This window comes from Chelmon rostratus, chromosome 17, assembly GCF_017976325.1.
Source record: "Chelmon rostratus isolate fCheRos1 chromosome 17, fCheRos1.pri, whole genome shotgun sequence".
Taxonomy (NCBI): Eukaryota; Metazoa; Chordata; class Actinopteri; order Chaetodontiformes; family Chaetodontidae; genus Chelmon; species Chelmon rostratus.
In genome coordinates, this window is record NC_055674.1 from 6,498,859 (window position 1) to 6,514,626 (window position 15,768).

At 44.1% G+C, this 15,768-nt stretch overlaps 1 protein-coding gene across 1 annotated transcript in view; it reads right to left on the reverse strand.

Annotated features, from left to right (window-relative positions):
* The window catches only part of si:ch211-278a6.1 (SRC kinase signaling inhibitor 1), a 40,065-nt gene that overhangs the window by 7,392 nt on the left and 16,905 nt on the right, over window positions 1-15,768 (reverse strand). Inside the window, exons 7-20 of the mRNA XM_041957608.1 lie at window positions 14,295-15,118; window positions 13,619-13,720; window positions 13,069-13,196; window positions 11,137-11,157; window positions 10,250-10,410; window positions 7,097-7,272; window positions 6,027-6,157; window positions 5,556-5,703; window positions 4,356-4,662; window positions 3,942-4,203; window positions 3,363-3,502; window positions 2,995-3,147; window positions 2,468-2,590; window positions 449-1,375 (exon numbers count right to left, since the gene is read on the reverse strand). Of these exons, the coding sequence (XP_041813542.1) occupies window positions 449-1,375; window positions 2,468-2,590; window positions 2,995-3,147; window positions 3,363-3,502; window positions 3,942-4,203; window positions 4,356-4,662; window positions 5,556-5,703; window positions 6,027-6,157; window positions 7,097-7,272; window positions 10,250-10,410; window positions 11,137-11,157; window positions 13,069-13,196; window positions 13,619-13,720; window positions 14,295-15,118 (3,603 nt within the window). The remainder of the gene's footprint in view (window positions 1-448; window positions 1,376-2,467; window positions 2,591-2,994; window positions 3,148-3,362; window positions 3,503-3,941; window positions 4,204-4,355; window positions 4,663-5,555; window positions 5,704-6,026; window positions 6,158-7,096; window positions 7,273-10,249; window positions 10,411-11,136; window positions 11,158-13,068; window positions 13,197-13,618; window positions 13,721-14,294; window positions 15,119-15,768) is intronic.

The following is a 15,768-nucleotide window of genomic DNA, read 5'->3' on the forward strand; positions in this document are numbered from 1 at the left end:
GCTGATGTACCATCATTATTTTGAGTCGTAATATTTCTGAAGGCAATAGTTGATTTCAAGACAGAACAGGAATACATTAACACGAAAGAGATGGCAAGTAAAGAGGGAAAAAAAGAAGGGGAAATTAAATATTCTTGCATTATCTGTGCATATATTTTTTTTTTATTACAGACAGAAAATAGATGTCGGATGACCAGATGGTTAACAACAAAGGGATAGCAGCTCCAACACTAATCACTGAACAGACAAGTAGGAAGGAAGTCCGCTGTCTGACCCCTACTGCACATTTTCAATTTCAATTACAAATAGATGCCGATTTAGTCAGGGAGCAGACATCAGAAGCTTGAAAGTGAAATTCCAACAGTCACCCAGAGAGAAGCAGTGAGGAAAGAAAATAGAGCATGTTGCTTCAGAGCAGGAATCGGCACAGCAGGTGTAAGAACTGAACCTGGATCGATGCTGGAGAGGACGGCTTGGGTGGGACTGGTGGCTTCCTGTTCTCAGATGTCGGACTGCCTGTCATCTGCACAGGAGAGCTTTTGGTGGTTGCCTCAGAGTAGAGCGGATCTACAGCTGGATGGCCACCGATCTCTATCAAGGTGTTCTCCAGCTCCCGAATAGTCTCCTCCAAGCTGTCCAGCCTCCTGTAGGTGCTGTGTCGGATATCTTCTCTCAGTTTCCTCTGGCTCTGGTCGGACAGACTGTCAAATGAACTGGCCGACCCACTGGGTTTAATAGTAGTGTTCATTGAATTCTGCTGCACATTAGAAATCGTCTTAATTTCAGTGCTGTGCTGAAGTGTCAGCACTCTATCCCCTGTCTCTATCCCTCTCCTTAGAGCCTCCAGCAGAGAGCTCTGCCGGACTGAGTGAAGGGGGGATTTTATTCTGGGTTTAGGCATCGGCTTCGATGACTCCAAGAGGGAGCGCAGCCGCCTGTAGGCCTCCCTGACTGTTTCTTCCTCCCTGAGGAGCACCAGGAGAGGTCGGTCACTCAGCTGGGCCTCAGAGACTTCTTTGGTCTGTGGTGAGATGGTCAGAGTCTGCAGACCTTCACCTGTAGTCCTGCTGAACTCCTGGGCCTCAACGGGGGACAACACCCTCACCTCCAGCTCTGTCAGCAGCAGGGCTACTCTCTGTTTTAACTCCACATCCGCTTTATAATGACACTGCTCTCGCTGAGGAGGGCTTCCGAATGAATCGCTTTCTTTTGAAATTTGAGTCTGGTGGACATTGTTATGACCAGTCCAGTCCCGTGATGGACTCTCTTGTGCTGGGTCATTTGCTAAATCTCTGACAGGATCCTCTGAGACAGTGGATGAAGCCGGCAAACACTCTGTCAACACGATCTGGGGAACAGGAGACAAGCGTCTTCCCTATAAATGAGGAAAGCACTTGAGGTGTAAAATTAAACACACTGAAGTGGTCTTAGCTTTAGCACAATCCAACAACTTGCTGCATGAGATCACTGCATAATCAGACAACCAACCACAAGACGAAAGAAAAGAGCGATTTTATCAACTTGTGTGTAATGTATGTCTACATAACTTCCTATTACCATAGATATCAGTATGTACTGTTGCCTCTGTTGTGCTGTCTGTGTAGTCCAGGCATGTTGAAACGATTCCTGGTCACACATACTAAACATAGTGGTTTTCCTTTCTGTGAAGGACTGATGCATACATAGGATACTGCTAAATAACACTGGTTTAGTTAAACCTGCATTAACCAATATCCTCAATTTAAACATTAAATCAAATGAAGAATGACATTAACAGGATGCAAAAATCACAGAAAACTAGCACCCAACTATTTTTTACCTCCTTTACTTAATTGTCTTGGCTTTACAGCACAATTGCTTTATGGTTGAGTCTCAAAGCTATCATCAGTATACTTTGTACACTACCACCCCATCAACAACCAACAGACTAAATTAGCAATCAGCTCATGATGAAAGATGCACGCCTCGCAAACTTAAGGCCTAGATAATTTTCTCAGATCAAACCAGAGGTAAAAAAGACAGAATATTCTTACATTTATCAGCAATAATATGGTGGCAGCTGTATATGTCAGCCAGTTTAATGTTTTGCTGCCCCCCAGTGGCTAAAAAATTATTGAATTGATGACATTTTATTGCTCCAGACAGTCAAAGCCATATAATCCAATTACATAACTGCAAAGTTGATTACCAGCATGTGTGAAAACAAGCGTTTGCTTTGGTGTCTTCTGCATATTTGTGGTTAGGAGTCCTTAAACACAGCATGTGTACACATTAACAATTGGTGAGAAATACTATCTGGTGAAGCGAGATTGTTAGTTTGAGCTTGAATTGGTGGGAGGACGGCCTGAGTGGTTGTGACTGGAGGCCGAGCAGTAGCTGGTGTTTTCTGAGCGTGGTAGAGGGTTAAAAGGAGAGGAGACAGAGGTTTAAGAAAGCAGCAATCCACAGCAGTCAGCCAGAGTGTTACCTCAGTGCCTGGGGCCTCAGATGGCCGCAGGTCCAGTCTGCAGGGGGGTACACTTTTCCTGCAGCGAGTTAACAGGCTAACGGGTGGGGGGAGAGCGAGCCTGAGCGGGGCTCTCTCAAACAGCTGAGGAGGGAGAAGGGAGGTTCAATTGCTGTCATAAATTGTCGGTTAAAAACACAACAGGGACTGAATAACTGAAATCAGCTCTTGTTGACTGTGCGTTCCATCAGATTTCAGGCAGGCCGTCTCAAACCCAGTCCAAGCAGGGTCCATCTGTCTGGCTGTGATCTGTGAGCCCTGGGTGATGATGTGTGTGACTGAGCAGTATGTGATCTTTGGGCTCTCCCAGTGCCAGGGGCAGGGGGACATATGGCACCTGCTGCTTGAACATGTGGTAATGATGGTGAGCATGTCTGCACAAAAGCCAATGGCAGACTGCGTACGTAACATAAATGATAAAAAGAGTGCGATTTTCCCACCTGTTGAGGATAAAATCAACATAATACACACCCCATGGTTTAATTTACCTCCAATGCGGCGGCAATTTTCTCCTCCTCTCTTTCCTCTTTGTCCCCAGAGGCAAGTGTAGGGGGCGTTGATGCAGGACGAGGGTTTTCAGACACGGCCCTCCTCAGTTTCACGTGAGGCTTCTGGGCTTCAGTCTCCTCAGATTCAGACTTCTATGATCACAGACACAAAAAGTTTGTCAGCAGCCGCACATTTTTCTGACAATTCTCTTAAGAATATTTATTAGGTTTACAAAACAATAGAGTGGCTTTGATTACCTTCTCTCTATAAGGAAGAGAGAAGGTGAAGATCCTTGTGCAATTATAACATTGTCCATTTGTCACACTGTCCTTCCCTTATGTGATGACATGTATTTTCGCCGCCTTACCTTGATACATTTTCCAGGAATTAGCGGCTCTCCGCTGCGGGTGGTTAGGCCTGGAGAAGATGGGAAACTGCGTCTAGGTGGTGGAGGAGGAGGAGACTTGGAGGGTTTCTCTGTGCGATACCGTGGCACTGTCAGCTCATCTGGAGAAGGAATTAATTCAGGCAAGAAATGAGTCATACTTGCATAATACATTCATAGTGATCTTAAAGCAAGCTATGGGGTATTTGTAGGCATTATGTGTAGTGTGTAAAACCTGCTTTACTCAATATTGAATGCTATGTTGAGTGACTTATTGCGTTCATAAAACTGACTATCTTTCTTAAAATTCATAACGTATCTCCAGGTTTTCATATTTTATGTCAGTTTAGGGAACATTTTCTTGAGAAAATCTGCTGACCTGCAGGGCTTGTGAAACTATTAAAACTAATTGGATGAATTTAAAAATGCATGGTGGTTGCCCTGAAAACAAAGCCGTTTTTCTTAAGTCTTGAAAACTTAACAATTTCAAGAGGTAAGGTTATCCCTTGACGATGATGCACCATAATGATGCAGAGTGAAGCACTGAGCTCTCCATCTTACCAGAGCCACGCCTGGATCCTCCCTCTTTCCCAGAGAGCTTGTGCTGGGGCTTGCTGACGCGGTGCTCTGGGGTTCCTGCCCCACATTGGGGAATTTGGGAGGATGGTGTGTTGGAGGCGGGCTTGATCTGCGTGGCAGCAAAGTCCAGGTCTGGAATAGCTTTCATTAACTCAGCCTGGGTCTCCTCCAGCAACCGGTTGATGTCCTGGGCGCTGTACTGTGTCAGACTGGCCCGCTTCTCCTCCCAGTCCCGCTCTGCTGCCTGTGAAGTGGAGAGATTAAGGGAAACACACAGCCAATGTGATGTTGCAGCACTGGTGTAAATATGTAGTGATACGATTTGAAATGCAAACGATGTGAGGGGTGAAAAATGAGGAGAAGACAACGGTGAAAAACAGCAGAAATTATTCCTACCAGCCGGACCTCCACGGACAAAGCTTTATCAGCAGCAGCACGGCGTTCCAGCTCCTCCAGGGCCTTGCCCTTGTGGGGAACAGGAGGATGATTGTCCTTGTGTGGCCCAGACGGGTTCCCGTGGCCACGGTTGAGGCTGGCGTGGGGGCTCCAGTTGGACAGGCTGTTGCCTCCCCCAAGGTCATTGATGGTGAGTGGTGGGCTGGTGGGGATTTCAAAGTCTGAAAACTTTCGCAAGTCGTCATTGTGCTTTGACGAAGGACTAGAGAAGTCCTCCTGCTTCTTCCACACCCCCTCATTCGCTTGTCTGGCAAGAGATGGAAGATGAATTCATTAACCAGCTCTCTGAAATATAACACAAACTAAAACATGAATAATCCATGACTGTGAAAACAATTGTTGCTGAATCCCAAAAACATCCAAAAAGCTAAAAACACCGTGACGGGTGCAAACCTTAGCCGATACCAAATAATTCTCCAACTCCCTTTTACCCACAAAGATGAGAGACAAAAACGAATTTGATGAGGTCTTTTGATGCGTGAGGTTAATTAAACCAGAAAGTGAGGTGCTTTTTTGGAAGCAAGGCTGATTGGGAGATAGACGACAGAATGCTGAAGGGCACATTTTAAAATAGTCTTTATTCATGTGAGTGAAAAGAGCCTTCATCACAATGTCACATTAATACTAGCTGCTTGAATGCACGCTTCGGGACACCTTTTTTCTACACAGACTGCAATTTTAAATTATCTCTCGGGCTCTGCCAGTTTTAAGAGCCTTGGCTTAAAACAATAAATGTTAAATGGCAGAAATCTCTGATCTGAATCAACAACATCGAATCAATTTTCCTTGGTCCAAGGCCCATCTGTCCACCACATTTTATGAAAATCCATAATGTTCTGCTGACACATAAACAAAGAGGGCTGAAACATGACCTCATTGGCCGAGGTACAAATGGAAAAGCCTTCCTCAAATTGATTACAAATGGGCAAGTTTTCGTGTCAGCTAACGCTAGACATATTTCACGCTGTCCCTGTTTCCTTGAGTATTTATAGGATTACTTAAAAAACATTTTTTCCATCTCCAAGTCTATGCAAGGACGGCTTATAAGAATTTCATCTGTCTTCTTTAACACAAATTGGCTTTCTTTAACAGGCATGTAAAGCATAAAAGGTGATGCTCTGTTCCACTCAGGTTTCATACTTGCGCATGGTGGCGAGGGTGTCAGTTATAGTCTTGCAGCGTTTTAACAGGGCGTCAAGCCTGTGTGGCTCTTCTTTCAGGAATTTGACGGCCTCCACCTCCACCCGGAGCACCACCCGCATCTTACTCTGCAGGCCTGGGAACTGATCTGCAGGAGAAAGCAGAGGAGTAGCACAGTGATGTTCTCCTAAACAAATTAAATCTACTTGTCAAAGATGCTGAAAGCCATTTGTGGTAATCAAAGAAAACATTTTTGAACTACTGTAAATGGTCAGGCAGTTCATTAAGACAATGAGCAATCTGAGCAATCTGAGACTGACTAAATGTTTGACAGACTGGCTGTGGGTGACTAAAAGATAATCAGTGCCTTTGTGAGTAATTAGTGCATTATAAAGTGTCTGCCAGAGTAAAAGACTGCGTTTTCTGTTTTGTGCCTGTGCACAGAATGTGAAATGTGCCAGCATGACTCACTTTTTAGTTCTGTGAGTGTTTCTCCCAGCTTTCTCAGAACAGTGGCCTTCTCCTCCAGCTCCTGCACCGTCACCAGCTTGTGGTTGACAGACGACTCCTTCTGGATCTCCTCCACTGACTTCTCCAGGTCGCTGAGATGGAACAGACAGAAGGCTGAACACCAGGGATTCCTCCGCTACACTTAAATTCGACTGAATATTTATCCCAGAATTATGCTATTTGATTTTCCGCAAAACGTCAGCCAATAAACTGTCTCTCAATCAACTGGCAGCTAGAGCGACAGTTCTGGACAGCTGAACTGGAGGAGTATGAACGGGTATTTAAAAGTTTCATGCAACAACTGAGGGAAAAAGTGGGACAGAGAATCTATACCGATGTGAGTTTGTTCAGCTAATATTGAGTGTGTGTCTGGTCTGGCCAGACTTATGTCACATAAATCTGCCTTAAGTTATGTAATAAATCAAAGTTCTGTGTATAATTAACCGAAATAAATTGGCCATTAGCCAGGCTGAGAAAGAGGCATTGATTAGCAGAGATCATCTAACAGTTCAACCAATTAGTCTGCAATCAAAATGCCGCTCCGAGTGATTCAGGAACTCTTCTGCCGCTCACAGAGAGATCCACGAATCATTATCACAGTGAACATTTCCACATATGAGACAGAAGCAAGTTATCTGATTATTAAATCGCAAGGTAGCTCTCAGCTCTGGTTTTGTAGTCACTTCAATTAGTTGCTGGACTGTCTCATACCTCAGATCTTAATAAGCATCTTGCTCTATGCCGGGCTTAATTACAGTTACAATTTCATCGCGTCACTGCGTCACCCTGTAAGTCGTCTAATTATAAAACAGATATGAAATTTTTTCATGTTTGAAGCAATTATGAAATATGTGATAAGAGCAAGATAAAACCAGATAACTGCCATCTTATATATTTAATACACTGACCAAAGCCATTTATATTGGTATAAATGCACCTATTTTTGTTTGGATTATTATTGATTACTTACTAGTTCTACTATTCTACAACCACTGTCTGACATTATTGCTCAACACTTATATTTCACTGACTGGAGCTGCTGGATGATGAGCTCTTCCTCATTGAGGTACTTCAGTCTCTCTTCCTCCACCAGGAGGCGCTGTCTCTGCAGAGGATCCTCCTGCTTCCTCAGAGCGTCAGCCACACGCACGTTCAGCTCCGCTTCTGTCCGCTTCAACAGGGTTCGCACCGAGTCCTGGTTCTCCAGCTGTGCGCGCACTCTCACACACACACACACACACACACACACACACACACACACACACACACACACACACACACCCAGTGTTAGAGATCACACTGCTCTTACTTCAGGAGGGCATGCTGTACACTCAGAAACTATTTGGAAATTAATCGTATCAATGTTAACCTGCTATCCTCACGAGAATAGCTTGTTTTATTTATGAAATCTGCATAACAACAGGACAACATGGAGGAGAACTGCAGTTGCCTAAGGCTTTTCAAAACAGACCTCAGAGATTTACAGCAAGTGCACATTTTGTTCTGTCCCTTCCTTAAGAAGGCAGACTGTGGCCTCATGTTTTACTTCATGACCTTCTCTGCATAGTTACGCCAGAGGAACATTTTGCTCTATCCTTTACTGATTATATGTTTTTCAGGCATTGCTTGTGATTTTTTGTAGCCAGTAGTTTCATCTGTGGTGTGTGCGTGTCAGCATGTGTATCGGTACAATATTTCCCCTAATACAGAAAGATGCCCTGAGGAGAATGAAGGATGTCCATGGCAGAAGCACTGAGTGTGAACTTGGATCCCTCTCAGTGTTATGAATGGAATATTCTACAGGACTTTTGCCTGTAATACAACTCCCTGAGATGAAAGCACCTGGTAAGCAAGAGAAATTAATAATTGATCAGCCTTATGTTCCAGGAAGTGGAACAAGGCAACAATATCACTGATAATCAAAATTACCAAGTATTCTCCATTATATTGCAGCAGGTCAAACACAGGGAATATGATAATATTCTTAAAAATATTTATATATCAAAAAAATATTTAGAATTTTTATCTTTCTTTTTCTTTTTTAATCTTCCGGCACCGTGCTCCCTCTCTCCCAGCTGCCTGTCTCTGCTGCACGCTCGCTCTGTATTATTCATAAGCCACATGTAAAATTTAAGCTGCTGGCCATCGCCACGGGCAACAATATGGGTCCAGGTGCAGAGGTCACACTTGGGTACACATACAGGTAAACAGCAAACTGTTCTCTGCGCGCACAGCACAGGCTCGGCTGTTTGGCTCTCTCTATGCTGCTTAGCCAGTTCAACAAGCCCTTGTGACTGCTGTCAGGGAGGAAATAAAAGCGCTGCATGCCTATCATCTGTCACTCCTATTTCTCTTCCTTTCTCTTTTTCCACTGCAAGAGACTTGAATCCTCTCCCCTGCCACTGAAAGCATTTAACTCAGCATTGCTTCCGGACTCCTCCTACAGTAACCATGGCATCCCTTGCATCAGAGATAAATGGAATAAATGAGGACCTCATCTCCATATTTCTCTTAACCCTTCCTTGTGGCATTTAATGTGATTCTGCATATACCATGAAATTCTGTTTCTCTATAAAATGACATGCAGTGTGAATTCAGCTTTTATCTTTCACACGTTCAGTTTCATTATTAATCCTCAAAAGACACAATGCTCTCAATGTGTCATGCGGCACAGCTACGCGAACGTGCAGGTGTTATTTACTGTAGGTACAGTATTGAAGTGCTGATCAAATAAACATCAAAGCGACTGCTCCTGCATACACATGCGTTGAATTACTGTAATACAGTATAATTATGCATCACAAAAACTTAAGTTGATATGTAGAAATATTCAAAATATTGGGGACTAATTTTGCAGTTTTCTGCAACTAACAATCTGTGGACCTCAAAGCAAACCACATGTGTAGTGTGGTCTTACACTATATTCTGTATTCATTTGCATGCCAACAGTGAGATATATGGGACCCTGCAAAGAACTGCTCTGAGCACTGCATTCACACCATTCAAAATGATGCTACTTGATTCGCTGAAAATGATTGGATTCATCTCAACCTGTTGACACAGAAACAGAGTCCCAGATACTGTGGACCATCCACTGAACATGCAGTCAACAGTTTTTATGGGGACCACTAGTGACTCACAGTTAATGCTCTGTCTGTGGATTATACAGCGTAATCATTGTTTCTGAAAGGACACACTGCTAAGGAGTGAAGGAGGCTATTCATGTACAAATAGTGAACCATTCCTCAACAGAGGAGGAGGTCTACGGCACCACTTATCCCCCTCATACAATGCTGTCCTTTCATCCTTTCCCAGGAGATTTAACAACTTTTCACAGTCGGCCTCATGTGACAACCTTAACAACTGTTGTTCACACAGCAAGCCACACCCAAGTGGTTTCAGTGACCGTGATAATGACTTCACCGGGGTTAAATATCCGGGACTCCCTAGCAGCCAGTCAGAACAGAAGAAGCCCTATGGATGAGAGGCGAAACGTTTTCAAGTTTCTACAACAAAGTCCAGTTGCCCTCCTTGGATATGCATCACCTGGATAAGCAAGCTATGGAAAGCCGATTATTAGTTCATAATTTTGTCTCGCTTCCCCTGCTGTTCGATGTGTTGTACCTCTTTTAACATCGTTCTATTATCACCAGCTGGTGTTCATAAATGTTGCAAACAGCAGTCGTTTACAAACACTGCACACAGTAACTGCTATATGGCATTCTCCAGTAAACAGTATGGGGACAAAATATGCAGTATGACTGCACATGTTACAACAACTTTTCCTCTACTGACACAAAGGATCATGGGATACAGGAGGAGCAGAAGTGTCCATGTAAATTGTATGCAATTTATATGTAAATCCACACACCAAAGAATAAACAGCATTTGGCAGCAGGTATCATAGAAGCCCTCTACCAGCATGTGTGCAGGTGCAAACTGACTGTTGTATGCAGCAATGCTTGTAAAAGCCAGCTGGTGATATAAAACTATATTAAAAAGAGGTCTAAAACATGGAACAGCAGGGAAAAAGAGACACATTGTGAGAATATTATAGAAATATTTCAAAAAACGTGGCAAATGAAAATATCTATCAGCCTGGCTAGATGCCACTAGAATCTGGAGGAACAGACTCTTTGAGAAACATCAGATTAATGGCTTTTATCGATGGATAGACTGTATACCTGTGTCTTGCGTAGCTGGGTGAGCTGTTTGCGCAGGTCTGTGGCGTTTTGCTGGAGGCCGTGCAGGTGGAGCTGCATCTGCAAGCGGCCGATGCTGTTCACCTGGGTTGTGTTTGAAGGTGGCGGCGGCATCAGAGCTAGAGGTGCTGATGGTGTATTAGCTGCCAATCACAGAGCAGGACACGGGGGGTCAGCAGGAGGTCATCGGAAACAAATTGGTTAGTTTGCTGGGCTGTGCTCCGGTGAGATTTGCAGTCAGTCAGCATGACACGCGGTACAAACAGGAACATACACACAGCACGACCGCCCAAAGAAATTTACATATACAGAAAATTTTGACACAAACCCACACTGGAACAAATACAGTGTGTGAATGTAAAAAAAAAAAAGGTGCCATATTCACAAAACTTTAATAGCCCACTGGGAGGAATGTGAGCTCATGCTATTAGTAACCCATATAGAAGTGCAATTAGTCTATTCAGTAGTGACACACAGGGGAATAACCATGCTCTTATCTTACAGGGCTTTGTGAGTATGGCCATTGACTCCCCAACTATTCTGCCACACATATATGCTACACACACTCTATCTCTCTCTCTCACCCACACACACACACTCATATACACATTTACAAAGGAGTGCCTAGTCTGTGACACAACAGCCTTCTGAAATTCCCAAAGGAAAAACAAACAAAACAAGCAGAAATTCAAAAAGTAGAGACAGGACGAGAGGGGTCCGTTCTCCAGGAAACCAACCAGGAGGAAAACGTGAGGATAGACACCGCCAGCTACCCAGCAACACCACACACCCATACAGAGAGCAGAGAGCCATGGGAGATGTCCGAAAGGAGAAATAAAAAGGGTGATAGAGAAGGAGATGGCAACTACCTTTCTTCTTCAGCCGTCCAGCTGGAATATAGAAAGAGTGAGCCAGTTACAGAGAAATTAATGTGAGGGTGATAGAGAGACAACGAGGAGAGGAAAGTCTTTACAGTTAATTTTTACAGAATGATGATCATTTTTATTGACTACAGCAGAGGAAACGACCCTGTGATGGCTTAGTCTTTTGGCAGCGTGTCAGCTCGTGAGGAAGTTTCAACTATGTCCTTGCACTGGCCTTGCGAAGGTCTGGCCACAGAAAAGGTCTGTTTGTGCCAAAACGCTGCTACAAAATTATGGACGAGAGAAAAAGGGACAGAAACTAGGATGAGAGGAATAAAAAGAAAGCAGGAAGATAAAGGGTTTATTCAGGAATGCTTCAGTATGTATAAGCTACACCTGTTGAAAGGTACATTAAATTTTCTACGCTGAAAAACATTTTTTTTGTAAGTTAAAGTGACATAAAATTCAGTCTCTGCACATCCAGTAAAGAGGCAGTCAAAAGGGAAAAATAAACCCTCCAAATACTTCAAAGCTGTCTGTCTTATTACCTTGCTAAGAAGGTTATGTTAGCAGTCTTGTATGTTTGTTTGTTTCTATAACACCTTTCAACAGCTCAAAGCTGTCAGATGCTATATTTTTTTGTTTTTGACTGAGCTTCACCAGCCCCCCCGCTTCCTGTATTTCTGCCTTATGAGGCTAAAAACTCCTCCATACAGGACAAATTGATCAAATTAATACTTTTTTCATCTGACTGAGCAAGACAATACTCTGTACTTTTGTCCAGGCATTGGACTGGACTGTAAAATTTTGCAATGGCCCCTAACTTTAACAAACCTATAAAGTGGATTTGACCAGCCATATTTTTTTATTAGTTTGAATCATTTGAAATGAAACTCCTCAACTTTAGTAGTTGGTGAAAGACAAAGATAGCAAAAAAGAAAGAGGGATGAACGAGGCAGGAATCTCAGTGAGTGTTTAAGAGTGTGATCACATCTAACCTGTTTGGTTCAGTTTAACTGAACTCTGATGTTTAGTTTGCTTTGTTTGGGTTGGTGTGAAAGCTGTCGAACTCGGGTGTGGACTAAACTAACTGGGGTGAGGGGACATGAAAAGGGGGTCTTGGTATGCTTCTAAGTGAACTCTGGTGTGGTTCATTTGTGGTCTGGAAGCAAACAGACCAACTACAGCATATTTCGATAGTATTTAGGTGGTTTTAGCATGATTTCAAAAGCTGAAAACTATTAAATCCATCTGCTGGTTTTGAACTGTACAGAAGTGACCACACAATAAAGAATCTGTATAAGCGATGCAGGTTATATAATTATGCAAATCATTAGGCAATCATGGTAACGTGTATGCACATCAGTAGTTAGTTCATCTAGTACATTAAAAAGTGTGTGACGTAGTGACAGTAATACTGCAGCACAAGTCACCTCCTTTTCATCCGTCTCTACGTATATCATCTTTTTAATCTAATAATGCTCATAATTATTTCTTCATTAGCTTTAAGTGACGCCAGAGAACCTGAATTTGATTCCACATGTGCGCCCTGATGACACTCACCAAAGCTGTCCAATCAATTAGTTACCTGTCAGTCTCTAACAACATGTTAACAGCTTTTGGTTCGTTAGTTAAAAATCAATGTGAACACGAACCAAATGACCAACTCCTTAAGTATTGAACTCCTTAACTGAACCAACCAGACGATAAAGACTGCAGCTTCCTGGACTGATGACATGTCCTCGTTTGTCAGGTAAATTTGCACAAACCAGGAGCTCACCATCACTGCTTTGTGTCCATTATCCTGTATAAATTCTGGTGCATAGTTTTCAGGAAAATGAATCAGTTAAAACAACATTGTAGAGATTAGTATGGCAGCGGTGTTAGTAACAAGAAGGCTTGTGAGAAACCGGGTCACGGTTACGCCGCTGTACTCACTTCCAGTGGCGGAGCCGTCGCTGTTGGTTTCGGTCTTCTCGCTGGAAGAGAAAGGTAATGGCCGTGAGAACTCCGTCCCTTGGTCCGGAGGGCAGCCCGCCATCATGCAGAGACGCAGCAGGCCGCATCTGAGGATCAACGGCCACAGGGCAAGGCAATTACAGTGCTAACGCTAACAGCACTACTCCTGGACACTATCAGACTGACTAAATTAAAAAGTTATCTTCTTGTTATGGAGCCCCTATTGTGTTCATGAGGGTGACATGGTAACAATGTTCAATGCAAATGAGAAACTCGACTGAAAAGCTATCTTACACATCTCTATGTATCAATACATAAATCAATAGCACCGCGCCCTGCAGCTAGCGTTTATTGCGCTGTACTTGTGCTGTGCTCACACAAAGTAATGTAGCACTTCACTGCTATGGAGCTGATAATGGCTCTGATAATAGCCTGCTGCTGTTCCTGTCGATAATGCTGCCTACATGTCTGAGCCGAAGCTGTGTCTGTGAGTTTTGGAGGGTTAATGGGGTATAATGGAGAGTCTTACGTGCTGTCACTGTCTGGTGCTCTGGTCAGCACACTCTGGACGAGACCAGTAAGGCTGGCTATCTGCTTCTCCATCGCCTCCATCCGCTCCAGACGGTGATCCCTGCCAAAGCAAATACCACATATCACCAGACGCTCAACATATTGAGGTAAAGGCAGATGAACACATTACATGAAAACTGACAATTGTTTTGCTGTAAATGCAACACACAGTGCTGCAGAGTAAGCAAAAATGATTTAATGGTACCAGTTTCAAATTTCAAGAGTTTCTTTGTAAAATTAAATGCGTGTAATCAAGTAAGTCACAAACAAAGGTTAAGTGAAAAAAATGTCCACAAAAATAGTTGAAGACATTTAAAATTCTGCTGATCCTCCTAATTAGGATTTTGTGAGGGTGGTTTGGTCAAATTTCATGTAGCAACCAATCAGATTTGTCCATGGAAACTGCATATGCAATCGCCTTTTTCCAGCACAGCCCTGCCCACTTAAAAACAGTGAGAAAAAAACAGATAAAACACAAATGCAGAAACCTTAAATGCAAAATAACCAGTATTTTAAGCAGATAATATTATGTTCATGCAAGAACCAGAAACTGATTAAGGAGTAACAGTTTTCAGGACTGTCTTTAAACAGTACAACACACCTTAATGGAATTCACCACACAGACTTACACTGACCTGCTGCTGTCAGGGTCTTGTCCAGACATTGAAGAACCAAAGCCAGGCGTAGCCCGGCCGCCTTCCCCAGGCCCGGCTGTCAGACACAGAGGCTCTGAGCTGGAGCTTGGCCTCGACTTTGGGCTCTCCACAAACACAGAGGAGGAGGCCGAGTCCTTGCGGAAGGTCTGCCTGACAGGTGAGGCTCTGCTGGGTGAGCTGGAATATGAGTCCCTGTCTCTCAGCTGCATGTCTGGGATTTTCTGCGGGGATGAGGGCGGCATGCGAAAACCCATGCCCAGTGTGGCTGAGGAGTATGTGTCAGAGTAGAGTGAACCTCCAGGCTTGTAGAGGGAGTCCTCCAGGTCCCCCTGAAGAGCAGCAGCTGAGTAGGTGCTGAGTGAGCGCACAGAGCCACGCCGGTACAGGCCACTTGAAACAGGGAAGCTAAAGGGGTCTCCGATGGCAGCTAACGACTGGGTGGAGGCGATGCTGAGGCGGCCCTCGTGCATCAGGCTGTAGGGATCTGCATACAGCCCCTCGTTCTTCATCAGGGCCATGTTTTTAGCGGAAACTTCCTCGTCTGGCTTGACGTCGCGGCGCTCCAGGATGGCGCTGGGCGAGGGAGACAGGCCTGCGTTGGCACTGTGGCCGGCTGCGGGATGGTGGGGATGTCGGGGCTGTTCATGCTGGGGATGGGACCCTGCGAAGGATGGAGGTCGACCCCCGCTGTAGGAGAGGCGTGAGCGGGATGGAGAGCCAGAGGACGCTGAGGCCGTAGAGGAGGGGAGCGTGTTGAGGCGGCGAGTTGGGGAGGAGTCACGAGAGGAGTACACCATCTCCCTCTGAAACGAACAAGCAGGGAGGAGGGTTACCATGGAGACCTACGGATGAGAGCACCGCGTTTCCAATCTGTCAGCTTGACATGAAGACAACGCAGATCTGGCTGAAACTCGGCAGCCTGTCACAGTCAGCGGATGCCAAAAGATGAGGAATTTCTCGTAAGACCAATTGTTTGTCAGATTGCAGAATTTAGCCTCTTTGGTGCGGATTGTGTTATCATTATTTTGCGATGTCACGCATTCCTAATTCCAACACCAGTGTCCTGTAGTCCCTTTCCTTCTCTTATCCAAATGTTATTGGCTTATCATTACATTACTACAAGTGGGTATTCAGTACAATCTGAAATCTAAACTTATGCATTGATTCTATCTTGTCAAGTGTGAATGGATGCATGAGACAGAGCTACTCATAGTTTCATAGTGATTTATAGTGAGGACAACTCAATATATCTATGTCAACCATTTTCCATCCAGCATTCCTCTACCTGCTTCTAACTGCAGAGCATCCCAACATCGTTAAACACGCTCTGATGTTCAACTGACCTCTGCCTCTGGTTTCCACCTGTTGTGATTTTTCTTGTTTGTGCAGCTTTCAAAAGCCAAATCTTCTGTTTTCTCCTCTCACATAACAACTTTTGTTGCCTCACTCATCC